This window comes from Vipera berus, assembly GCF_964194415.1.
Source record: "Vipera berus genome assembly, chromosome: 10".
Classification (NCBI taxonomy): Eukaryota; Metazoa; Chordata; class Lepidosauria; order Squamata; family Viperidae; genus Vipera; species Vipera berus.
The window spans coordinates 20887997-20914866 of NC_138213.1; the positions used below are offsets into that span (position 1 = coordinate 20887997).

Consider the following 26870-nt stretch of genomic DNA (forward strand, 5'->3'; position numbering starts at 1 on the left):
ACCCCAAATTACCCATCAACTTCCCTAGGCAGAGCTAAGGGTGGAAAAGGCCGCCTCCTTTCGGGACTGAGTGAAGGCTTGTAATCCTCCATTAGACTCACCCGGGCCCCAGACAATGAGAAAGGACTGTTTTAATTGGCCCAGAGTGGAAATCTCAAACTGGGAGGAAACCCAGCTTTTGTATTCCCTTCTTTTGTAAGTCAGCTGATATTGATGTTGTTTACTTGTTTATAACTTATAACCCTCTGGGAGTTCCTCTGTATAGTGAGCAAGCTCTAAATATTTTAAATAAAGAAAGAAAAAAAACCTCCATAATTTTATAAACATGCACTATACTCAAATCACTTATTTCTAAGTGCTCTTGTTATTTGCACTGACATTGAAGAACAGGAAACTAGACTTTTTAATACTCTTGGGTTTAACCCTTTGTTTTTTTAATTACTGTTTTTCCTTTCTTTTGACTGTTTCTGATGGGCCTGAGAGCCTGGAATGTGGCATTATGTTTTATGTGTAAAAGTGGCTTGCATGAACAAGAGACTCTACAGAGAAAGACAGACATTTTTCCAGGACTTATCCTGGATTTAAAAAAATAATACTGGAGTATAGTTTCTGAGAGCTATACAGATAGTCTTTGATTTACAGCAGTTCATTTAGTGACCATTAGAAGTTACAGTGGCATTGAAATAAGTGACCTATGACCATTTTTTATACTTATGACCATTGCAGCATCCCCGTTGTCATGTGATCAAAATTTGAAAAGCAAAGTCAATGAGGGGAAGCCATATTCATTTAACAACTATTACTAACTTAACAACTACAGTAATTCACTTAATAGCTGTGGCAAGAAAGATCATAAAATGGGGCAAAATTCACTTAACAAATGTCTCACTTAGCAACATAAATTTTGGGCTTAGTTGTGGTCCTAAGTCTGAGGACTATCTATATATATAAACAGCTGTGTGTTCAAATGTGTCACATAGACAAAATTTTTATCCATCTGGAAGATCGCCAGCATTAGGTTCAGTTAAAGCTAGTGATCTAATTTAAGAAGTGGAAGATATTTCCTTAAAATCTGTCACATTCAAATATCATCTGACTTCTCTCCGGGTATTTGTAAGACCAAAAGTATAAACAGAGGAAGTGTTGAATGGCTGATTGGACTGTAAATGACGAAAGACGTGTGATACCTTGAATTTATTTATTTTTTTCAGTTCGGTTTACAAATAAGATACATAGGTTTTTGTGAGGTAGTCTGCTATCCAGATTATTGTCAGACAGGTAGGAATTAACTTTTTACAATAAAACATATTACTAAACAATAAACTTTTTGCAATTTTTTCCTTGCCAGGAAATGACCTAGAGGCCTTACATTTCTGCATCCTAAATATTCTACAATCAAGAAAAATGAACCCTGAAAGCACCACTTAGTAATATTAAAAGGAAACTACCTCAGCACCAAGAAGCAAAAGTGGAAAGGTTTGCAATAAAAAGAAAACTTATGACATGAATAAAGTGCAGTAGCAAGGACTCTAGAAAACAGATATGCTTTTTTTTCAGTATTAAGATGGGATTTGACTGACAGGCTCTGTCAAATCAAGAAGTTATTTTGTCTGCTGATGTTAAGACTCGGTGGTTCTTCAAAAACAGGAATAGTCTGCATTAATCATCACTGTTGAGCAGTGATTTTGCTTTTCCTTTCCTAATACTAACTGAAGAAAATTATAACAATGGTACTACTTTTTAAACATGAGTTTTCTTCAATTTAAAACAATATTAACATCAGGTGTCAGAAATGCATTGACAGGAAAACAACAGCAAATGGCTTTTGTGTCTTGTACATTGCAACAACATTTTGGGTGTCCACTGTAGAACGCTAAGGAGGAAATAGTATTTTAGTTACCACCACTTGCTTTTATGGTTATAAATTGTAATTGCAGCAGTGCTGCAATTCAACAGTGAGTTGTATGAGTCAGCAAAATTGCTGCCATTTTCACTACTGACACCTAGTACCTAGATTTTTTTTCTCAAATGCCTTTTCTGAAAATTATGTGCATACTCTTCTACTACTGCTACACATAGATGCATTTCCAAGAGAGCAACTCATGAGAATGAATTAATTCAAAAAAAACCCTTGGCCAAGTACTTCCTTATGTATTGCTGCAGTGCACAAGAAAGTAAAATGGACTATAAGCGGCGCTTTTTGCTTGGCGGGTCCAAGCAAAAAGGGCAGCAACACCAGCAGTATCAAGTGCCAGAACTAGGCAAGACTATGGGTGCCTCCTTAGCACCTTCAGTTCCAACCTCTCCTCTGCTTTCCCTGGCTGCTGCTGGCAGCTGCAGTCACGCGACTCCAGTCGCAGACCTCCAGCAGGGAATCTCCAAATACCTAGATGCACTCAATGTATTTTGTCGTGCAAGCACTTTCCTCACAGACCTTTTCAGCAGTGTATTCCGGAACTCGCACTATTCTAAGGCAGCTATGCAACTGAAGGACGTGCAGGAACATGTCATGGAGGCAGCAAGTCGACTCACAGCAGCAATAAAACCAGAAATTGCAAAAATGCTCATGGAACTTAGTGCTGGAGCAGCCAACTTTAAAGATCAGAAGGAATTCAGCCTGCAGGACATTGAGGTAAGTTGCTCCCTTTCTTTAGGCAAGATCCACTAAGAGGTTTTAGGATTGCAGTCAGGGTAGACGTATCTAGTAGAAATCAGTTAGTGAAACACCTGTGCTTCTGCATTTGGTATTTTCTTTGGAAGAATAGGGGTTGTAGTACTATGAAATGTTTAATGAATGGACTGATGCGGTCATATCTTCCCAAGTACACGTAACTATTTAAAGTACCGCTAATAAAAACAAACATTCATGGGATTATGGATATATGGTAAGTTAGTTTGCTACTGACATAAGAATGAATGCAATTGTTGTTTTTAATTCCCTGGAATCTACTGATCCCTTTTCTTTTACATCAGTCCCTACATGTAGGAAATAAAATGCAAAAATTCATCAACATATCCATCTATTACTGCAGTGACAGTTCAAAAAATAATTGCATTATGCCCATTCACTTATAGTGTAGAGTTTGGATGTTTAAAGTAGTAACTGATCCATATGTTTGAATGTGCTACTTCTAGACATTGCCTCTAAGAAGATGACGCTGATCTAAGATTAAGTTTTGAACCCTTTGAATCTTTTTTGAGGTTTGGTACAATATTCAGAAATAGGGCCCACCAGTAAGGTTTATGATGTGCACTGGATTCCTAAATATCTTATGAAGTTTCCAATTGGCATGGCTCTACTTTATGAATTTAAAAGGTGATAAAATACTTGTTTTCAGGTGTTGTAGAGTTTGATTGTCTCTTCCAGCAGCAATCAGCATATATGGAATAAGAGCCATTCATACTGATAACGTGCCTTCTCTTCGGGAATAATAATTAGCTCCCTTGAATTGGTAATGCATATGGTAAAGCACAGTCCTGAAAAGATGGGAGATCCTCTGGATTGCTCCTCTATTTGTGGAGAGAGAGAGAGAGAGAGAGAGATTCAGCTAATTTTGGATGGTGCCATATTTTTTTTAGCATCATAGGCTTGCAGAGTAGCTTTTAAAAATAGCTCAGAATACAGAATAACAAGTTATATATAAGGACCTGAGAGGTCTTCTGTTAAACCCCCTGCTTAAGCAGGAGACCCTATGAAATTCCAGACAATCTCTAATCTCTTCTTAAAACCTCTGTGATGGTGTACCTACAACGTCTGGAGGCAAGCCATACCACTGATTGTTCTCACTGACAGGAAATTTCTCCTTGGTTCTAAAATGGATCTCTCCTTGATAAGTTTCCATCTATTACTTCTTGTCCTACCCTTGGGTGCTTTGAAGAATAGGTTGACCCCCTCCTTTCTATGACAGCCCTTCAAATATTAGAAGACTGCTACCATGTCAACCTTAGTTCTCCTCTGCATCAGATCACACATTCCCAGTTATGGTAACCATCATTCACTTTAGCTTCCAGTCATCTTTGTTTCTTTTCTGTAGGAGATGACCAGGCTGAGCCTGAGGGAGGGGTCAAACGCATCATAAGTCACGAGTCCCTGTGTGCTCGCAAGAGATCTAGTCCAGCCCAACATGAAGGCCTTCTTAATTTCCACTCATTTCCCTTGACCGTTAGAGCTCAGATTTTTGTAGAGAGCTTAAGCTTGCAATAAATCTTTATACTCATTTGAACTACTTGATTCTCCCAATTTCCCCGCATTTGACATTTCTGCACTCTTTTTTTTGTATCGTGACCAACACTGGATGCAGTAAGTGTGGACTTACTAAGGCAGTATAAAGCAACAACACTTCACGTGACCTTGATACTATCTCTCTGTTGAGGCTACTTATACTGCATTGGCTTTTTTGGCAGCTGTACAACACTGCTTGCTCATATTTAAGTGATTGTCCACTAGGACTCCTAGATCCCTCTCACAGTTAATGCTGTTGAGCCACGTACCATCTGTTCTATACCTGTGCATTTGGGGGTTTTGCCTAAAACCTTATACTTTCCTCACCACTGAATTTCATTTTGTTGGTTAGGGGTCAGTGTTCAAGTCTTGTCAAGATCCTTCCAATGTGTTCGCTATTTCCCCCACTTTGTCATCTGCAAATCTGATGCATTCCTCTTCTATCCCTTCATCCAGATCATTTATGAAGATGTTGAAGATTACTGGGCCCAGAACCTTGGGCTACCTTACTGCATTTTTCCTTCCGTGTAGCTGTAGTTCCATTGAGAACTACATGTTGAGTGTAATTGGTCAGCCAGCTATGAATCCATCTGGTGGTGATGCTGTCTATTCCACATTTTTCTATCTTATCAAGAAGTAGGCTGTGGTCTAGTTTGTCATATGCCTTACTGAAGTCCAAGTATACTATGTCAGAGCGTTTTGTTGGTCCACTAATTTCATCACTTTGTCAAAAATTGCAATAAGGTTTGTCTGGAATGATCAGAACCTACAGCTTGTACATAATGCAATCATGAGCAAATTTACTAAAATCTTTCATTCAGATTGTTAGATATAAACAGAATTGCTTGCTTCCAACTGTTAAAGCATTGAATATCTTAGGATACAGATTATTTAATAAGCATATTTTTCTACATTAACATTTTTTTCAACAGAGTAATACGTTCTCTTTGCCTTCCTCATTGTCGCAAGATAATTCCTAATAAAGGCTCTTATCTGCTCTTGTTCAGCTGCTTTGTTTTTCCCCAGGAATGTTTTTGGCATTTATTGCATTTCTTCATCTTTTGGAGTTCCTTGGTAAGCCATGATTCTTTACAAAATTTGTGGCTGTTGAGACTCAGTGGGGGTGCAGTCTGGTCCAAGGCTCCTGCCGCATGCTCATTCTAAGCTATAGCAAGAGCTTTGGAAAATAGCCCAGGCTTCCTCTGAAATTCCATAGGGTCCAACAGACCCAACCACATAGGGTCAACCCCAATCAGTCTTGGAGTGGGCTGATCAAACAGAGATACCTCCCTTTAATTAGGAACAGTCATGACAGTGAACTAATACTAACATTCCTAAACTCCAAATCACAACACCACAGACCCAAGACAAAAACAGACCCAATGTGTGACCTCTCTGCCCCCCCCATGTGAGTCAGGCCCCGAGTGTCCGTGACCCTCAAAGTTTTTCAGCAAAGTGACCTTCTGTCCATTTGTCTTGGAAAAAGACTGTACATTCCATTTAGTCATGTATCAAGAGCTGACAACACACCTCTTCATCCTATACTTAGGCCTTTGATTTTTTTTCACACTCAAATGAAGATCGTGTATTTCCCTTATTCTAATCATCTTATTGGTTATAGCCTATTTTTTTCAGCTTCTCAATAGCTTACTGATGTATGTGTATACGATCCCCAAGCTTAATACGTATCATCTGCAAATTTGAAGATCATATTTTTGACTGTGCTATTCAAAATATTTATAATTTATAAATATCATAGAGCTTCCGTTTGACACTTCCCACTAGGTTAATACAGATATACTAATCATTGATTTGTTTGATACAGTTGTTCAACCAACTTTTTTCAGTCTAATAGTAGTGGAGTCCACGGCACACAGTTTGCCATCTTCTGTATGAGTTTTTCAGCAGAATTTTGTCAGAAGGTTTGCTTATGTTAAGGTACATGTCATTCTTTGGCATTCATCTCTCTCTCTCTCTCTCTCTCTCTCTCTCTCTCTCTCTCTCTCTCATTAAAAACAATAACTGTGAGAGGGACCTTGGGGTCCTAGTGTAGGATCACTTAACCATGAGCCAGCAGTGTGCAGCCGCCGCCAAAAAAGCTAATACAATCCTGGGGTGCATAAACAGAGGCATAGAATCAAGTCCACGTGATTTTACAAAGTAGACCACAACCTGCTACTTAGTAAGCTAGAAAAAAGTGGGATAGACAACACCACCAGATGGATCTATAGCTGGCTGACAAACCATATCAGCGAGTAGTCCTCACTGGCACCACATCCACATGGAGAGAAGTAAGCAATGGGGTACCACAAGGCTCCGTCTTAGGCCCAGTACTCTTCAATAACTTCATCAATGACTTAGATGAGGGAATTGAAGGGGAGCTCACAAATTTGCAGATGACACCAACCGGCAGGAATAGTTAACACCTCAGAAGACAAGTTCAGGATCCAAAAAGATCTTGACAAACTTGAACAGTGGGCCCTATCCAACAAAATTAGTTTCAATGTGGAGAAAAGAAAACTTTTACATTTAGGCAGGAAAAATCAAAGTTGCAAGTACAGATTGGGCGAGACCTAGCTCAAAAACAGCAACTGTGAGAGGGACCTTGGAGTCCTAGTGGACGATCACTTAACCACGAGCCAGCAGTGTGCAGCAGCAGCTGAAAAAGCTAATACAATCTTGGGTTGTATAAATAGAGGCATAGAATCAAGATCATGCAAAGTATTAGTACCGCTTTATAAAACCCTAGTAAGACCACACCTGGAATATGCAGCCAATTTTGGTCACCATATCACAAAAAAGATGTTGAAAAAAAAATTCAGAGAAGAGCAACTAAGATGATCAAAGGGCTGGAGACTAAAACATACGAAGAACGGCTGCAAGACTTGGGTTTGGCTAGTCTAAAGAAAAGAAGAAATAGAGGAAACATAATAGCAGTATTCCAGTATTTGAGGGGCTGCCACAAAGAGGGGGTCATGTTATTCACCAAAGCACCAGAGAAACAATGGTTGGAAACTGATCAAGGAGAGAAGCAACCTGGAATTAAGGAGAAACTTCCTGACAGTGAGGACAATTAACCAGTGGAACAGCTTGCCACCAGAAATCGTGGGTGCTCCATCACTGGAGATTGTTAAGAAGAGGCTAGACAGTCTCTTGTCTGAGATGGTATAGGTCCTCCTGCTTGAGCAGGGGCTGGACTAGAAGACCTCCAGGGTCCCTTCCAGATTTCTATTTCTATTTCTATTTCTATTTCAATTCTATTCTATTCTATTCTATTCTATTCTATTCTATTCTATTCTATTCTATTCTATTCTATTCTGTTCTGTTCTGTTCTGTTCTGTTCTATTCTAATAAATCAAGTATATCCTTTATTAGCAAGAACAAATAGAGCCTAAATGCATGGTAAAATTCTATATTGCAGCTTAGTCTATCAAATGACTTTACAACAATTGGGTTAGTGGTGAGTTATTTGGGCCCTGTGCATGCCAGCATATTTTTATGTTGATGCCTTGCTTTGCTATCATCTTATTCTGGCCTGGTCAGAAGATTTACACCGACTTCGTTTTAAGTTTAACATAATAGTAAAGGGATCTAGTTACTTTTTTGGTTTTACAATTATTATTGTAATTCAGATGACATCTGTGGAGAAAGCAAGAAGAATACCAACAGATTATCTTGAGGACATGATTTAAAAATACTGTTGCAAGGAGGTTTTGATAAGAATCAATTTTTTCTTGCATAAACAGCAAGTTTATGCTGCTCCATCTTAGTGATGTCTTTGTCAGGGGTCAGCAACCTGAAACAGTGAAAGAGCCACTCGGAACCGGTTCCCTCACAAAAGGAAAAACTGGGAGCCGCAAAAAATGTGTGCGCATGCACGTACATGCGCGCATGCGCTGAACAGGGTTTGACTGAAGAGTGGAGCCAAAGCAAGATATGCACCTACCCTGCATATTTGAATTGATTTGTTGAACTTTTTTAGTCACACTTTTTTTTTTTTGGACTGCACATGGCAGAGGACTGGGAGCCGCAGGAGACAGCTGAAAGAGCCGCATGCGGCTCCACAGGTTGCAGACCTGTGGTCTATACTGTCAATAGCTTTCTGCACATCTTCTTAAGCTACTTGTTGCTTCATGTCCTCTGTTTTTGTAAGAGATACCCCTGGTAAAACTATTTCTTGTTCTAAATTTGCAAAACTCTCCTGTGCAACTGGTACGATTAGCTAAATTTTCTGCATTCTTGTTCTCTATATCCATCCCAACAGTTTGCCTTGGGCATTTCTGTACTAAGTAAAAATGACAGGTGTCACTTTATTTTTATTGCATAGTGGCTATTGCTGATATCACATGTGTGATATCCATTTGCATTAGGGAATACACAGTCAGAAGTGCATTTTTCTTTTAGCATAATGCTAAATATACTCATCATTTATAATTTGGGATGTGTAAGTATATATGAATGAAGTTACATTGGAATATGTCTCCCTTTATTGTAGATAGCCTTGATTATTCTCTGTGTGTTCCTGAGTTTATGTGTAAGATGATTAAAATATTATTTCTAGTCTTCAGAGCTGTTAAGCTTCAATGGTGTTTATAGTGAGGATTGCAAGCTGTATGTACTTTATACATAAAGTAATTTAGGTGTTTAGGTTAAACACTCTGATGGTAGTAAAATCTGTACAACAGTCTACATACAGAAGCTACAGTGTGTCCATCTTGGGAGGTTTTTAAGAAAAGGCTGGACAGCCTCTCTTAAGGATGATTTAGCAGGCTTTCTGGCATAATTTAACAGAATAAGAAAAGACAGTGGTTCTTGACTTATGACAGTAATGGAGCCTGCCTATTACTGTCGGAAGCCAAGTTATATGTTAAGGGAAATGCATAATTAAGGTCCTCCCCATCCCTGCTTTCTCCAGTGCATTCTTTAAATGAATGCATAAATCGTTAGGTCAAGCACAGAGTGGCTTGGGTGGGGAGACGGTGGGAGGCCTAGTGCAGGCAGATGTGCACCCCCACTTTCTGAGATATCGCATGCTCTGCTTCCTGCCCCTTGGGTTCCCCAAAGTCATACGGGCCTCTTCCGTACCCCACCCTGTCACAATCGCACACTTACCTTTTGAAGATATCCAGAGCCTGGGAAGTTGGAGCAGAGAAGGCCGCTCTGTTGCTGGGCCACATGGCACAATCCAGGAGAAGAAACCCTGCTGCTTTTGCTCCCCTTGCAAAAGGGGCAGCAGCGTTGGGGAGGAGCGGATGGCGAAGGGCGTAAAAGCAGCAGCGTTTCTCGTGGCTGGCGCTGGGGAAGACAGGCTTGCCAGGGGAGCAAAAGCAGCAGGATTTCTTCTGGATTGTGTCACATGGCCCAGCAATCACCCAGCGAGGGAGTGGCCTTCCCTACACTGACTTCCTAAGCTCTGGATATCTTCAAAAAGTAAGTGAGCAAATGGTGATTGGGGTGTGTGTGTGTGGAACCTGGTGGGGTGGCAAAGCAGGCCAGTGCTTTTGGGGACCTGGTGGGTCAAGTAGGTGGGTGAGTGTGCTGTAGCATCTCTGTGGTCGGTCGTAAGGGTGAATGACTGCGGGGTTGCTGCTGGGATTGTAAGTGAAACAGGTACATATGTAGCTTTTGGGCAGGGTGTTGTAGCTTCAAATATTTGTTAAATAGCCTGTTGTACCTCGAGAACTATCTGCAACAGTCACTTTGAAGGCAGTAAGGTTTGTCTGGCATGATCTGCTTTTTAACAAACCCAATAATAGCTTTTCTTGTTTCTAGGTGTTTGCAGAACTGTTGCTTGATTATCTTTTCCAGGATCTTCCCATGTCTTGATGTCAGGCTGTTTTGAAAATTGGAATCAAACCAGCTCTTTTCCAGTCGTCTGGTCCAGACTCTTTCAGCCAGCCTTTTTGAGAGTGAAAGAGCTGCTTGGTGGAGGGATTCCATCCCATGTGGGATGAAATCAATTTGGTAGGCAGCCCTTTTGCTCTTAAAGAGGCTGGCTGAAAAAGTCTGTACCAAAATCCAAGCAGTATTTTGGCATAGAGCAGGCATGTCAAACTCGCGACGTCTTGCGACGTATCGGAGCTTTTTCCCCATTGCCGGCAATGGGGTGGGCACGGTTTTGTCGTGATGCGTCCAGCCCACGGGCCGGCAGTTTGACACCCCTGGCATAGAGTGTTTGCACCATGCAGTGTTTGCAGCTGTCCCCCAGAAACAAGAGGACTCCTGGCTCCAAACACCTCATGCTGCAAACACTCTATGCCAAAAACCTGCTTGGATTTTGGTACTCATCTTTTTTCAGCCATCCCCAGGAACCAGAGGGAGTCATCTTGGCATCGGAAATGGCTTGCAAACTTCTCTGCTGGCTTCCTCATTGACGTTCCAAGGAAGCTGGCTGGGAAATTGCAAATGGTGATCACATGATTGTAGGGCTTAAGTGTAAAAACTGCAAGTCCTAAGTTTGGAAGCATGTTGTCTCTGTTCAGCACCATCATTATTTCAGACGGTTGTTAAGCAAGGATGATCAGTAGTTTGGTGATTCTGTGCAGAATATTGGTATATGAACAGAAAATAGTTTGGTATTACTTGGAAGAGACCCTAAAAGCTTTCAGGCCTGCCTAGCATATACCAGGGGTAGGCAACCTCGGCTCTTTTATGACTCATGGACTTCAACTCCCAGAATTCCTGAGTCAGCTATGCTTCAAACTCTGGGAGTTGAAGTCCATGAGTCATAAAAGAGCCGAGGTTGCCTAACCCTGGCATATACAGTGTTATAGGAAAGAGTAGCTTTGTGTTCCTCATTAATTTGACCTGTAGATGGTATCACATTCTACATTATTGCTGTTCATATGTTTCTGTGGAGTAGAAATAGAGGTTGCATTCCCTGTCTTTAACCTGCCTTATGACAGCTTCATTTAACCTTTATGTTATTGATTGCGTTTATTTTTTCCTTTTCATTCAAGAAACCCAAGGTGATGTATGTGCTCATGATTGTATCCCTCACATTGCATCAGAATGAAAGATGAACTTTTTCTGAGCCATTATCAAGGACTATTGCCAAACCATACTGCTGGTGTGCTAGTCAGAAGAATTAAAACAATTTCCAAAAATCATGTTGTCCCTTTAAGCTACTGCAGTTTATGGAGAGAAGTATGGGGTGCAAATTAACTTAAACTTTTGTTGCAGGCTTTAGAAATGTATCATCTGGAGCTTGTAAAAATGCAGAAGACTGTCATCAAGTAGTACAAATTAGGGATATTCATATACCAACTTGCATTGACACTTTTAACTTCTGCTTGGAATCTCATTCAGAATTGCATCCTTAATATACACTTGTTTCATGGCTATTATCTCTTGCAAGCTCCTTAGAAGCTACTCTGAAGCAAAACTGCAACAGACACCCAACCATTTACCACGGCTTGTCCGTGGTAAATGTATTTAAGAATTTTCATATAATAAAAGATTAATCAAAAGAAAAAAAGTGCCAGAAAAGAAAAGTGGAAGTTAAGAAATGTATTACTTCCAACCTTTTTTTAACAGATAATTACAATTTTTTTGTACCACCACCCCCTGCTTAAATATTTTTCACATCTCCATATCTCCTTTTAGTCCGAATCTTTCTCAATCTTCAAATCCAACAATTCATTTTTTCTTTATTCAGCAAAAAAAATCATAAGTTTTCCATCTTTCAAAAACATTTTTGTTCTTTGTTCTCTCACTAAACAGAGAACATTAACATCTGTATGAAAAGTTTCATCATTTCTGCAAATTCTGACATTTTCATGATCTCCTCCTCCACTGTGGGAATTTCATTATTCTCCCATTGTTGTGTGCATACAATAAATCTTGCTGCAGTTACCATACAGAGTATCAGTCTGCCATGAGTTTTTTTCCAATTCCTTGTCCATAAGTCCCAATAAAAGTTCTTTTAAGATCCTTCACATTATTCTATATCCAAAATTTCATAGCTTTCTCACATGTCCACGTGCATTCTGATGAGCTTATGTTCCATCCTTATTCAGATGCTTAGCAACTGCCATGTGCCCACTCAACCAAGGTCACACTGGGTTGTGAAAATTGAGGGGGGAAAAATGTCATCCCTTCCACTTACAATCTGTGCAAAACTTTTATTCAAGTGATGATGATTTGTGCACATAGATGACCTTTTAACATAAACCACTCACATTTTCTTGCATCTCAGTCTGCAACATTTTGAAGGAAAACCACTATTTTAAATGGATATAGAGTTGTATGTTCTGAAATTTTGTAAGTGAAGTTGGTTGTGTTGACAGCCTGTTCTGTAGTGTCAACTTTTTATTTATCATAGCAGTATGGAGCTGCATAGTAAATACCTTATTTTAAGTTAAATGAATTGGATTCAAAACCAATAGTTTTGTTTCTTTAAGAGGTTTTGTAAAGCCCCTAAGTGGTGCAATTCTTTTCTTGTACTTTCTTGTTGAACACTTAAAATAATGAAACTTCACAGAGAAGTCAGTCAGCATACCTAAACTGTTAGGTTAAAACTTTGTGGGAAGAAAGGAAATGATTGAATTGTAATGGAATGTCAGAGGAGACTGGAGGAGCCAGCCGCTACTATAAGTAGTCCTACTCAAGTAGATTTATTTAGGTTCAACCATTTCTGACCCATTCTTGTTAATAAATAAATAAATGAAGCAAGGGGAAAAGTTAATAAGACCATATGTGCTTCGGTCTGTGAAACGCTTTTGATTATCGTTCTTTTTTTTAATCATAGAATCTTCAAAATACCGGCATCAGTTAATTTGATAAAAATACGCTTCAGTCGAATAACCTTCCTGGCATGCTTTTTTCCAGATTCCACTGGCAATTATATCACATATAAAATACAAGGGGTTTTATAAGTTTTCCGCAAAGTGATTGGTTTAGGTACTTCCCAATTCCAGATCAACTCTGGGTGGCTCAGCATGAGAAGGAACAAAAATATAGAATCTTAAGTAGGAAATGTTAGATAAGATTGTGAATCCAGGCAGCAACACAAAAGCCTATTAACACACTCATGCTGCAAGGGGTTGCCATCACCCTAGGTCAGAGCCTGGGAGAACAGCCAGGTCTTTAAATCCACAAGAGCACCAGCATAGTGGGAGCCCTTCAGATTTCAGGGGGAACCTCATTCCAGAAGAGACTAGGAAGGACTAAAGTTCACACAGATAGCACTGCTTGATCAAAGGAACCCAAAGCATACCAATTCTACCAGATTGAACCATCTGGATTGACACCAGAAGAGATTGGTGGTATCAGGTAACGGAGCCTGATGCCATTCCACAAATTACACACGGAAGCATACTGGGAAGCTGTGCAGCTTCCAAAGCAGAGGCCTTGCATTGACATGTTGAAGCATGCCCATTACTGCTATTGCTGTTGCATTCTGGACCAGTTGACGCTTCTGAGTGGTATTTAAAAGCAGCTCCGTGCAAAGCGCATTGCAGTGATTAAATCATGAAGCGACTAGGGATATGCAGGTAGTTCTCAGCTTATGACTGGAATTTCCATCACAAAGTGATGTGATTATAAACAGCAGTGCCACGCGACTGCGTCGCTTAGCAACAGAAATCCTGGCATTGCTGTCTTTAACACTGGTCATTAGCTGTGAACCCACCCCTATCAAAGCCACTCTGGCCTAGTCCCTCCCAGGCTTGAACTTCAGTAAGGTAAGGGACCGTCTCCTCTTCAACTCTCTTCCCCCATCTGTGTCCTTTTGGCCACCCTGCAACCTGCCTTGTGGGGCAACAAGCAGCTCCAGAACTGTGGAACTTGTTGCTGTTTGTTGTCCTGGGACTTCTTGGCATACTGTGGCTCTGGGGCTGCAAAAAGCCCCTTAGCCAAAGGGCAGTGCAAAGCCACAGCCATCCCTGCACGTCTCAGCCATCCTAGCCCACAGTACAAAGCTGCAGATCTGATATTCCCTATGATACTCTGTGCAAGTGAAAGATGGGCCTTGAAGAAACAAGATAGGACTCTTACTGATGTTTTTGTACTCTGGTGTTGGAGAAAATTCCAAAGAATAAAATGGACAGCCAAAATAAACCAATGGGTCATCAAACCAATTAACCCTGGATTTTCGCTCAAGTCACAAATGTGTCCCAGGCTGAAATTGTACTACTTCGGACAGATTATGTGAAGACTTATCTCTCTGGAGAAGGCTCTAAGCTGGGAAAAATAGTAGGAAAGAGTTTTAGTTTTGATTTTAGTTTTGATTTATTGTTTATTAATTAGTATGAGCATATTAAATACAATAAGATAAATAATGCTGTGTATTGGGATGTAAAAATATTCAGTGAAATAATCATGTAAGTAAGGTCATCCCCTTGGCAATGAACCCCAAACTAATCTAAGCTGGAAGCTCTCAAGTTGAATGGTTTTAGCTGTAAACATGGCAGTTTTTCTTAAGGTCCATGATGAGTCTGTGCCTTGGAGGAGGTAGGAGCTTACTGATGGGCTGTCTTGTCAATTAGTGACTTTAAATGGTATGCTCTGGCTGAAGCATTTAATGGACAGTCAAAGAGGATATGAGTTATGTCCTCTATTTGTGGTGGGTCACATATACATCTCTTTTCTGGATGAGGTACTTGATGAAATCATCCATGTTTAAAATCATGGAGCTCAAATCTTGCACTGGTTAGGGCTATTCTTTGATCTTGTATAACACCATAATTAGATACGTTGTAAGATAGTCTGAGCCAGCAATTTTAAAGTTTTAATGTTAGTACCGTAAATGTCACTTTTATCAACTTGAGCACTAGTATTAACCCTCTTGTTTGAACATGGCCAACTGAGATGAAATATGGACATGAATATCCCTAGAGTGAGATGGTCTTGGAAACTGATTTTAACATGTTGATAGGATGGAACATGCCAGACTGTTTGACAAGACACTTTTGATAATTCATTATGATCCACCGAAAGAACCTTCTGTCAATAGTTGAAAGCTTGAATTGTTGTAGAGCTGTGGATGGAGTGGATGCCTATTTTAGCTCTATTTGCAGAGGCAGGGGTGTTTTTATTTGTTCCCAGAATGGATCTTAAGAAGTGAGTGTGGGTTTTTTTCAAGTAATGATGTTTGTGACAATCCCCACAGTTTTGCACCATAGGAGGTCATTATAGGTGCTGCTTTAGCCTTACATAAATGGTCCTCAGATTTGATGGCAGAATTTCTGTTGCTAAGTGATATGGTCATAAAGTGCATGATTATGTGACCATATTCCTTAGCAATGGCAATCCCACAGCCCCAGTTGCCATTGTAACCCCATGACCGAACAGGTTGTTAAGTGGGAAAAGAAAAGAGTCCCCAGTAAGCGGGTGGTGGGCACCTCAGGGGGATGGTGGAGCTGTGGGCAGGTGCTGTGGAGCATGGGCAAATGCTTGTGGGAGGTTGGCAGAAAGGGTTGCAATGGGGATCATGTGACAGTGGGACTCGGCACCTCTCATAAGAGAGAGCTGGTTATCAGTCACCCAAATTGTGATCACATGATTGTGGGGATATTGTAATGGTTGCAACTTCATGGACCGGTTGTAAGTCTCCCTTGTTCAGTGCCATTGAGATTTTGAATAGTTGCTGAATAAATGGATATAATCCAAGCACTTGCCCGTATTGATTTTTAACCTTAAACTATGAGAGGGATCTAGATGTCCTAGTGGATCACCACTCAGATATCAGTCAGCAGTGGCTGCCACTGCCAAAACAGCCAATGTTGTCCTGGCTTACATCAACAGAGGGATAGTAGCAACATCAAGGGAAGTGATAGTGTTGCTCTATACCACACTGGTTAGGCTCTGTTAGGAATATTGCATCCAGTTCTGGATACCACAATACCAAAAAAAAATAATGCTGAGACCATAGAATGAGTGCAGAGAAGAGCAGCAAAGATGATAAGGGATCTGGAAGCTAAGTCCGATGAAGAACAAACAGTTAAAGTAACTAGGTATGTTTAGCTTAACAGAGAGAAGATTGACGGGAGTATATGATAGCACTCTTCCAATAGTTTAAGTCTGCCACAGGGAAGAAGGTGTTGAGAGTAAGAAACAATAGGTGGAAGCTCATTAGAGGAAGATTCAACCTGGAAGGAAGGAGAAATATCTTGATAGTGAGGATTAGTACACAGTAGAAGAGCTTGCTTCCCAGAGTCATGGGTGTTCCATCACTGGAAATTTTCAAGAAAAGATTAGACAACCATTTGTCCCAGACGGTATGAGGACTCCTGCCTTGGGCAGAGGGTTTGACTAGAAGACCTCCATGGTCCCTTTCAACCCGATGATTCTATGATTGGCACAATAAGCAACCAACTTCCATAGTCATCCCCTTAGGCCAACTTCAGATTGCACATAAGGACCATATCGTTCACATATAGAAGAGATTGTGCCATAAGGATTACATCATTTGCATAAATCTATGTTGATAGATGTATTAAGTATCTCTGGTGTGTGGACTTACTGAAAGCAGAGGAATCCTGGGTTGTCCGTACATAGAAGTTCAACAACATTTGGACCAGAATGCATCCTTGTCTAATACCATTGGTCATAGGTATCTTGTGTTTCAGGATGCCATTTGCTCCTATATGGACTTTTAGATGTTTTATAATGAGTCTGATACGAGTCATAGGAGTCTGGCTTCCATGTCCAGAAGTTTTGGATCATTTTCCTAAATAAACAAGTTATAATGTTTTTGACTCATGGATTTAACTGGATTCTCTTTAACTAGTTTTAAGATCTGGATGGAGAACAGATAAATCTTGGGTCCTATTTATACAAAAATACTAAAAATTCAAAAAGCTCACAAACATTTAAGTGCTACTGTATTTCAAAAGGGCAGGCTTGTTCCTTTCCCAATGTCCAGGAAGCCCACAGCATTTGAGCAAAAAGAGCCAGAAAGGTTTACGGACCTCTGCTGCCCAGAAAAATGGGACCTGAAAAGTTCTTTTGAGCTTGTAGCTTTTGAACGGATTCATTATCCAGACACCAGACATTTCAAGTATCGGGATCCACAAGGAAGGCCAGTTCCTAACATCGGTGGACCTTGTGATGCCTGTCTTCAGCTCTCCCCCAGATCAGAGCCTCACATTTATTGGTTTCACCTCCTATCAAAAGGTACCCATGAAGGCTCAGCCCCAAGAAGCAATGTCACCAAACTCCTTTTCAGTCTTAAGCTGCTTTTTTGTTGGTCTAGGAAAGCTAATTAGATCTGGATAAAATGATAGTTCTTTCTTTTTCCACATACTGAATAATTAAAGTCAAGCCACTTTTTTGCATCTTATAATCTTGGCATAGAGTCTCCTGTTGGAGCAGGCAGTTGGACTAGAAGACCTCCAAGGTGTCTCCCAGTTCTGTTCCGATTGATTGATTGATTGATTGGTTGGTTGGTTGGTTGATTGGTTTTTCAGCAGCTAAGTTTCCTTTGTTTACCTTATGTCTCCTACCTGAAAGTCCTGTAATGAAATCCAGGAGGGAATTTTTTAGATGATCTCCTCTCTTGGCCATTTATAGAACGTGGATTTCTGCTCTTGACTATTTTTTAACCTTGGTACGTTTCTGACCAAGTCTGTGCCCTTTCCTCTGTTCCCTCTTTCAAGACATTGTGTGTTACTTGATTACAGACTGATTCAGATTATGTCTTCTCGGCCTCTAGTAAGTTTTTGCGCGCATATTTTTCTCCTGCTTGGCCACTTCCCTTCTGTTGCTTTCCCCAGCTTCCCCCCAACCCCTGCATCTCTCCAGACCAGCCTCCCTGGCTGGCACCTTCACAAGCCTTGCTCCAGAAGCTGCATTCCTCCCACAGTTTGTTTTCTTGCCCAGCTCCTCTGCAAGCCTCACTTGCATCACTCTTCCTGCACTTTGCCTGCCAATTGCGTGGAGATTTTCTCCCTTCACTGAAGCCAGGGCAGGGGAAAAAACAACAAAAATCCTTGCAAGTCTGTTGGTTCTGCTGCTCCTTCAGAGACTTAGGAAGGCATCTGTCTGAGCCGTTTCCAAATATTATCTTGTAATTCTGGTCTTAGAGAGAGAGAGAGCCAGTGGTTAAGATGCCAGATTAGAATGCAAGAGTCAGTCCATGAGTTCAAGTCCTGCCTTAGCCATGAAAACCAGATGTTTGCGGCCTTGAATTATTTGTAAAATTATTTGTAAAAAAAATAAGGGATATAAATAAATAAAAATGTTTCAGCCCCCTTTGCCTAAATAACAGTTTCTACATACTTCCATCAAGGCCATTTTCTTTACCGGCTTTGTCCTTTGTTCCCAGATGGATCAGTAATGAGGGATATTTGTCAGTGGGTGTCGAGAGTGATTTGCTCTTTCACCTGGTTTCTTCTCCACTCTCAACTTGACAACAATCAGGAGGGGAGGGTGGTTGTAATGTCTGGGGTGGGAATGGAATGCCAAGACTCCATCCGCACCACGCTGTGAGACCCTGCTCCCCCTTCAAGGCCACGCTGTACAGGTGCCTGACCGATCCAGGCAGTTCCCATAACAAAAGGAGCGTAATCGATTGGGCAACACAATGGTCTGAGGGAAACAGCCAAAGGGGAATTCAGGTTTAACTATGTGGATTTTGTGTGGGAAATTACTTCTTTTCTGTCAATAAAAGTGTTATTACTTTTGTGAAGAACAATATCCCTTGACATTAGGCTCAAATCTTTGAAGTCTTTCACATTCCAAATACCGTATTTTCCGGCGTATAAGACGACTGGGCGTATAAGACCCCCTACATTTCCTGTTAAATTATAGGGTTTGGGCTATACTCGCCGTATAAGACTACCCCTCTTCCAACGCACACCAAATAAAAATTTAAAAACATCAGATTTGATTTTAATATGGTAATTTTAATTCAAATGCTTATGACATGCAGGTACTTAGTAGGAAAACTGTCACTTATAAACATAAGGCTGTTTGTCATCAAACATGTAAACATAAAACAGTGCAAGTGGATTAAACTAATAATAATAATAATAATAATAATAATAATAATAATAATAATAATAATAATAATAATAATAATAATAATAAGAAGAAGAAGAAGAAGAAGAAGAAGAAGAAGAAGAAGAAGAAGAAGAAGAAGAAGAAGTTGGAAGGGACCTTGGAGGTCATCTAGTCCAACCCCCTGCTAAGGCAGGAAACCCTATACCATTTCAGACAAATGGCTGTCCAGTCTCTTCTTAAAAACTTCCAGTGTTGGAGCATTCACCGCTTCTGGAGGCAGGTTGTTCCACTGGCTAATTGTTCTGTCAGGAAGTTTCTCCTTAGTTCTAGGTTGCTTCTCTCCTTGACTAGTTTCCATCCATTGCTTCTTGTCCTGCTTTCAGGTGCTTTGGAGAATAGCTTGGCTCCCTCTTCTTTGGGGCAGCCCCTGAGATATTGGATCACTGCTATCATGTCACCCCTCACCCTTCTCTTCGTTAAACTACACATACCCAATTCCAGCAACCGTTCCCTATTTTCCTAATTCACTTTTTCACTTTTCCTAATTCACTCTAAAGCTTTCCCTGCGCAGAGCCTTAAGTAACACCAGCTGCCTGCAATTAGTGCAGGTTCGCATCCCACTAGGCTCAAGGTTGACTCAGCTTTCCATCCTTCCAAGGTAGGTAAAATGAGGACTCAGATTGTTGGGAGCAATAAGCTGACTTTGTAATAAGGCTGCTTGTGGTGTGTGTGTGTGAAAGCTCTAATAAGCAGGCATATACATAGAATGAAGGCTATTGCTAAGCACATTGATTTGTGCTTTAAATTGTAAGCCACCCTGAGTCTTCGGAGAAGGGCGGGATATAAATGGGATTTAAAAAAAAGACCAAATGGGAGATCCGCTCCAGGTTTTCCAGCCAGCCCGCCCAGTTCCTGAGTCAAATGTGTCCTTAGAGCTAAGCTGCTGCTCTGGCTACACCTGCCTTTCAAGTTGCTCTTGCATTCCCCACCTGCCTACAGCTGCTCTTCAACTTTAGAAGGAAAGACGCCCAGACCCCAGCCTGTAAAAAATCACAGACTGCAGCTTCTTCTCCAATTGGTCCCACTTTCCCTGCGCAGACTAAATGGGAGATTCGCTCCAGGTTTTCCAGCCAGCCCTGTCCCTAAAGTTTCAGCACCCGGCGTATAAGACGAGCCCTGACTTTTGAGAAGATTTTCATGGGTTAAAAAGTCGTCTTATACGCCGGAAACTACGGTATGTGCCCAAGAAGACTGGAACACTTTTCTTGATAGGTAGATTATGATTTCAGTCTCATCAACTACTCAGGGCTTCTTCCTCTTCACGACAGGGGCAAGAATCCTTTGCACAGCTATAGAGTCCTCTTCCACAAACCTGAGACTTTTGGCAGCTGCTCTTCATCTATAGCTCCAGAAAATCCTCAATAACGAATCATAGAATCGTAGAGCTGGAAATGATCTAAGGAGACATAAAGTCCAACCTCTGAACATGGCAGGATTCTCTACACCATTTCCAGTAGATCTCCCCCCATTTCTGAAAACTCCACTGAAAGGGAAGAACTGCAGCAACCTTTTCCACTGACAGCTTCTACTGTCAAGACGTTCTTTGTAATGTCTCAACTATGCATTCTTCTAGCAAGTGAGAATAACTTCAAGCCCTCTACAGTGTATTTGAAGACAATTATTGTGTCCCTCTAAACCTTCTCTTCTGCAAGCTTAACATACTAGGACTTATAGGACCTGTTTTGTAGTCCTTTTCTCATTGCAAACATTTTCTGGACTTGGCCCAGTTTATAAAAGTTGTTTTTAAATTGCAGAATTGAATATCCCAAGTGAGATCTGCCCAAGGCAGAATACACCTAGATAATTAATGAGATGGGGGTATTTTTGGAGGGGGAGTCTTCTTTGTGTCACATTCCTCCATCTCTACTTCTCTTTAGGTTTCTTCTAACTTCGGGGGCTTTTTGGTGATACATATCCCTCACAAGGACTTCTTGTGCCAAATCAAGAATTGTCTTGTCAAATAAGCTGGACAGTTTATCTTTGCCTTTTCTAGAAGATCAGCAAGTGTAGAGAAGCAATAAGAACGCCTTGAAGAATGCATCTAAGTGTGGTTCTGTAAATTGGCAGCTTGGCCCCAAAAGGGAGGAGACAGTGAGAAAGACCATCAAGATTACCCTACCGTGATTCTTCTAGGCGTAAAAGGAGGGCTTTCACGATTCTGTTGTTACGTCCTGCAGCAGTAAATTACACTTCTGATAGTCTACTAGTGGGGTCTATTTCCCATGATGGCCTACCTCAGAGTGCTGGCAGTCAGCGGGCACTTGCAGCACGGACAGTTCTTTCTTTTCAGGGGGGAAAAAAACACGGCACAACCCCTGCAGGTCATGGCATCAGTTCTCCCCAATTCTCTTGTGATGAAGATGAAAACAATAACAGTAATTTTCTGGCTCCCCCTGTTTGCTTGCTTGATGATTACAGTAAGGATTGTAGTGTTTAATAACTTAACTGATAGTATAATTTTGCTTAAATTGACAAACTACAAAAAATACCAAGGCTTCGATAGTATACTGCAGCTTAACATTCCAGGCTAGAGCACATTCATAGACCATGTATATGTTTATTCAGCAATAAATCCCATGATATTCCATGGGCTTATTTCTAGTTAAATGTCTTAACTATATGCAGCCTGAAGTTTTAATACTGTAAACAGTAGTCTTTCCTTATAGAGAGGAAATGCTTTATTAATTTCAAAAATATACATCGGATAGTGCAACAGCATTTCTCTCAAGCTGAGCTTGATTTTGGGTGATTTCGTGAGCAGTTTTTTCTTTGCATGGAAATGGGCTGCCATTCAAAATGTGCTAGTTCATACTTAGGTCAAAGACCACTAGAAAATGCCAGGGAGGGGGGGGGAAAGTCAAGGATGAGATACTTCCAAATAACTGCACAAGATCCCCTATTCCTGGACCTAATGGTGGTTTGTTTGTTTATTTTATTGGAACAGGTACTTGGACGCTGCTTTTTGACCGTGATGCAGGTCCATTTCCAGTTCCTGTCCCAGGCTCTGCAGAAAGTCCAGCCAGTGGCTCAGTCGTGCTTCAGTGAGGCTGCAGCCCCGGGAAGGAAAGACCCTGGCCGGAGGGAGACACCCGGCGTCAGCCCCACAGCCGAGCTGGAGGAAGCCACACGCTCCTGGAAGGGCGCAAGAGAGGTGGGATTGCGCTGCTGGGCCCAGGCGCCAGCAGTTCTGAATCCCGGCTCCCGTCCTCTTGAACCGGGAGATGGAAAACGGTTGCCATTCCCTTGGCAACGTTCAGAAGACCTGCTTAATTACCTCAAAGAGATTGGTGGGATGTGCAACAGGAAAGTTAACCCAGCCAATCAGACTTAAAGGACCCACTTTTAGCCCCTCATAATTAACATAATTAACACTTCCAATTTTTTCCAACAGAGACAGAATCTTAGAATGCCGTATTAATAACAATCACAATAGCATTTAGGATTGTATACTACCCCACAGCGCTTCACAGCACTCTGGGCGGTTTGCACCGTAGAAGCATTATTGCCCCAAGCAATCTGGGTCCTCATTGACCTCAAAAGGGCAAGGCTGAGTTGAGCCCCATCAGGCTGTGGGCAGAGCTTGCCCGCAGTCCTGCCCTTTAACGCCTCTGCCACCAGGGCTTCTTCACTTTTGTGGACATTTGTGGATGAGCCCAACAATATTTTGTTGATCACCTATATTTCAAGAACCTTCCCTTGGAAACGGCAGACATAGACCATAGTCTCGATCTGAGACGTCTCCTCCCTGAACAAACTCTCGGCTGGAACGTCTCTTTATCCTCCAGGCAAAACCCCTTCCCCTTCAACTGGATCTCCCAGTCCTCCCCCCCACCCACCCCCACCCCAGGCTTTTGCCTCTAGCCACTGTGGCCAGAGCAGAAGCCCCTCGCTCCCTCTGCTGTCTGGCTTTGTTGCTCATCTGCCTCCTTTGAGGATCCAGCTTTTAGTGGGGCCGTTTGCTACACAGAGCTAAAGTTGGGGCTGGGTTTGGAAAGTTTTAAAGAAATTGCTAAGGGACGCGGTGGCTCAGTGGGTTAGGACGCTGAGCTTGTCGATCAGAAGGTCGGCAGTTTGGCGGGTCGAATCCCGAGTGCCGCGTAGCAGAGTGAGCGCCTGTTACTCGTCCCAGCTTCTGCCAACCTAGCAGTTCGAAAGCACGTAAAAATGCAAGTAGAAAAATAGGGACCACTCCGGTGGGAAGGTAACAGCGTTCCATGCGCCTTTGGCGTCTAGTCATGCCGGCCACAGGACCACGGAGACGTCCTCGGACAAGCGCTGGCTCTTCGGCTTTGAAACGGAGATGAGCACCGGCCCCTAGAGTCGGAAACGACTAGCACGCATGTGCGGGGGAACCTTTACCTTTACCTTTAAAGAAATTGCTGGCGAAGATGAGAGAATTATTAGAGATGGCAAAATTGACTTGTTTGGTTAGACAAAGGATAATAACTAACATTCATTAGTGACTGGAAACGCCAAAATGACTTTTTGCCAAAAGAAAAAGAATGAACTTGTGATTTATGAGTTTGATGATTAGAAAGGATAGACTGTGGGGGAAAAATTACGTTGTAGCCTTAGAAGGAGAGGGTAAAATATAAATGTCACTGCTGATAAGAAAAAGGAAGCCGCTTCTTTATCACTTTTTTCTTTTCTTTTTTCTTTTTCACTTATTACTTTCGTTTCCTTTCCTCTTTCAAAATCTGTAGTATTTTTGTTTTAAACATGTTTTCAAAAATGATACAGAAAGAGTTATATTTGCATAGTTAGTCCCTTTGTCTGTCATGATGAGGTGATCTTTGATCGGAGTTTTGTTTTTTTTCTGATGACTGCAAAGCTGCAGTGTCTCTTTCCTAAACTTTGACTAATGTCCCAATATGATATAAATGTAACTTCACTAAAGAATTCAAAATTACTTCTGTCATTTTGTCACCTTCACGTTCTCGGCCCTCTATTTAAAGGCCACCTCACGGCTTCGAGAGAAAGACGGCTGTTTAGCTGGAATTCAGGTCCAGCAACTCTTCTGCTCCCAGAACGTGGCCATTCCAGAGCACCAGCTAAAAGAACTGAACTTGAAAACAGACAGCGCTTTGCAGGTCAGCTGCCTCGTGGGATGATTTTCTTTACTGTCCAGACCGCACACAACCACAGATGCACGTTAAGGAGGGATGGGATAGTGGGGCGATTTCCCTTTTTTGGGTTTTACGAACAGTCTGCGTTTATCTCTTACGTGGTGCTTTTTTTGTACATATATCAGGCCTACAAGGGTGCTTTGGAAAGTTTGGGTCACTGTGAATATGCAATGAAGGCTGGTTTCCACTTGAATCCAAAGGCAATTGAAGAAAGCCTGCAGGTGAGAGCCTCTTTTTCTGGATCCAGCCAAGAGGTTCCATTAAAACTGCTGGGCAACCATTAAATTGTTGTGTTTTGCTTTGGCCTTTTGCGTCTTCAGGGCTGTTGCAGTGAAGCTGAAGCCCAGCAGACTGGACGAAGACAGACGCCCTCTCAGCCGATTCAGTGTGAGCTGCCAACCGTTCCCATCCAGATAGGGGCCCACTTTCTGAAAGGAATATCCTTCAATGAATCTGCAGCAGATAATTTAAAACTGAAAACGGTAAGTCTCTAAATGAAATAGTTTGCACTGTCAAATCTTTTCCTGCTTTGAGTAGAACCTTATGTGCTGAAAACGCAGAGGCAAAGAGCAGGCCTTTGACAATTTGTGTTACTGGCACAAGTACACTCATGACAAGGTAAAGTCGAATTAGGTGCAAAAACCAATTCTGTGTTCAGCTAAGAAAACCTCTGCCATTCTCCTTGGGCATCTCTTCTGCTTGGTGTCGTGCCATCCTGAACTCTGCCAGTTTCTTCTTGCATTCGGAATGGCTTTGCACGGTCACGGTTTGCTTCCTTGTCTCAATTTGGGCAGCACATTTTTACCTGTAATTGCAAGGAAGCAACATCTCACGTGAACTTAACCTCGATGTCTTGGTCTAATCTGCCAATTCCTTCTGTGCTCCTCATCCTGGTGGCAGGGTTGGAGGTGGTGGCGGCAGGGAACAAGGTATGTTGTTAATTCTGGCAATCCTTTAGGAATTTTTTGCCGACACAAGGACTGAAAAGATCGTACTTTATAGATAAGAGATTATGGGATATATTTTGCAACCTCAGAAGAGGTGAAGGAGTCGCTGAATTTGTTTACACTTGTGATGAAAATTGGAAGTCACATCTTTATTTCTTTAATGTGTTACTTTTTTCTTGCATGTTTATTCCTATTTAAGTTTAATTTGTATTAAATTTTACTATTATAATCGAAGTTCTTAAGAAAAATTGTGTGCGTATGTGTGTGTGGTTGGATAGCATAGTGGTTAAAACACTGTCCTTTGGTGTGGGAGATTGGGGCTCAAATCCTGGATGGTACCTACTTTACCAGTAGGGATACTTTGTGTATGAGAATGAAACAAACTAAGAGTTATGCCGGCTCACATATCATCTAGAATAAGAAGCATCACATTTGTGAAACCAACAATCTGAAGATAAGTGAGCTACTGAAACGAACCATATATGGATGAAACAAGAGAACCTGGAATTGATGAAATGCTGTTATAACTGTAGTCCTGATCAGAGGAGACATATGATAAATATGGATGGAGAGAAAACGTGCATCCAGTGTTCCAACATAATGAAGAGGAAGCTGTTCTCACAACTTGAGGTAGATGAACTATATGTTACATTCCTGACTGAAGAAGAATTAGAAAAACAACTGGATGCGCAGCCAACACCTGAAACTGGAACGTTTCCACCCCCTCCCTTGCAGAGCACAAATACTGATGCGGCATATAGGATCAATCAGCTGCCGGCTACCAAGAACCAGTGGAGGAGTTCTGTCAGACCGTATGCAAGAAGATGCCAGTAGAGCCTCGTGACAATCCTCGTTACCATCATAATTTAACCCAGTGATACACTATAGCTGCTGTAATCCTGGGATGCTTGGCTGCATAATTTAAAACAAGATCCCCCAGAAAATTAGCTAAAAGTTTTGATTAAGGCATCTCAGAGAGTAATTAATTGGTAGAACTACAGAAGGTTATGGGGATTAAGGATAAGACTCGATTACTGGAAAAATGCAAGGGCCTGACTCTGAAGCCTGAGAGAATGCTGAACCAAGGCTTACAGCACTGGCTGCCGGGTTAAGGAGGTAATGCTAGAGAAGCAGAGGATAAGAAGATAACTGGCCAGTTCTCCAAAGAACCCAGATTGTTGGGGGCAATAAGCTGACTTTGTAATAATGCCGCTTGGGGTGTGTGTGAAAGCCCTAATAAGCAGGCATATACATAGAATGAAGGCTACTGCTAAGTTTGTAAGCCGCCCTGAGTCTTCGGAGAAGGGCGGGATATAAATGGAATTAAAATAAAATAAAATAATAATAACCATCCCAGGTGTACTAACTGCAGTTCAATAACAAAGTAACAGCAGAAACTCAACCGAACTGGAAGAACGTATTGGAGAAAGAGAAGATACGTAACACCAGTGCAAACTGGCTGCAGGACCCGAGAGCCATCGACAGCAATCTCCCGGAACACAAACCAGACGCCATCACAGTAACGGTAGCAGGCATCTAACAAGAGTCCCTCTCTGAGGGTGAAGGGTGGTT

At 41.5% G+C, this 26870-nt stretch overlaps 1 protein-coding gene across 4 annotated transcripts in view; it reads left to right on the top strand.

The window, feature by feature from the left end:
* GARRE1 (granule associated Rac and RHOG effector 1) overlaps nucleotides 1-26870 on the top strand; it is a 56859-nt gene that overhangs the window by 18689 nt on the left and 11300 nt on the right. For all 4 annotated transcript variants that reach the window (XM_081335875.1, XM_081335874.1, XM_081335876.1 and 1 more), the window contains 5 exons: nucleotides 1349-2632; nucleotides 22170-22376; nucleotides 24181-24315; nucleotides 24477-24572; nucleotides 24672-24833. In XM_081335875.1, the coding sequence (XP_081192001.1) occupies nucleotides 2150-2632; nucleotides 22170-22376; nucleotides 24181-24315; nucleotides 24477-24572; nucleotides 24672-24833 (1083 nt within the window). In that variant the 5' untranslated portion in view covers nucleotides 1349-2149. The remainder of the gene's footprint in view (nucleotides 1-1348; nucleotides 2633-22169; nucleotides 22377-24180; nucleotides 24316-24476; nucleotides 24573-24671; nucleotides 24834-26870) is intronic.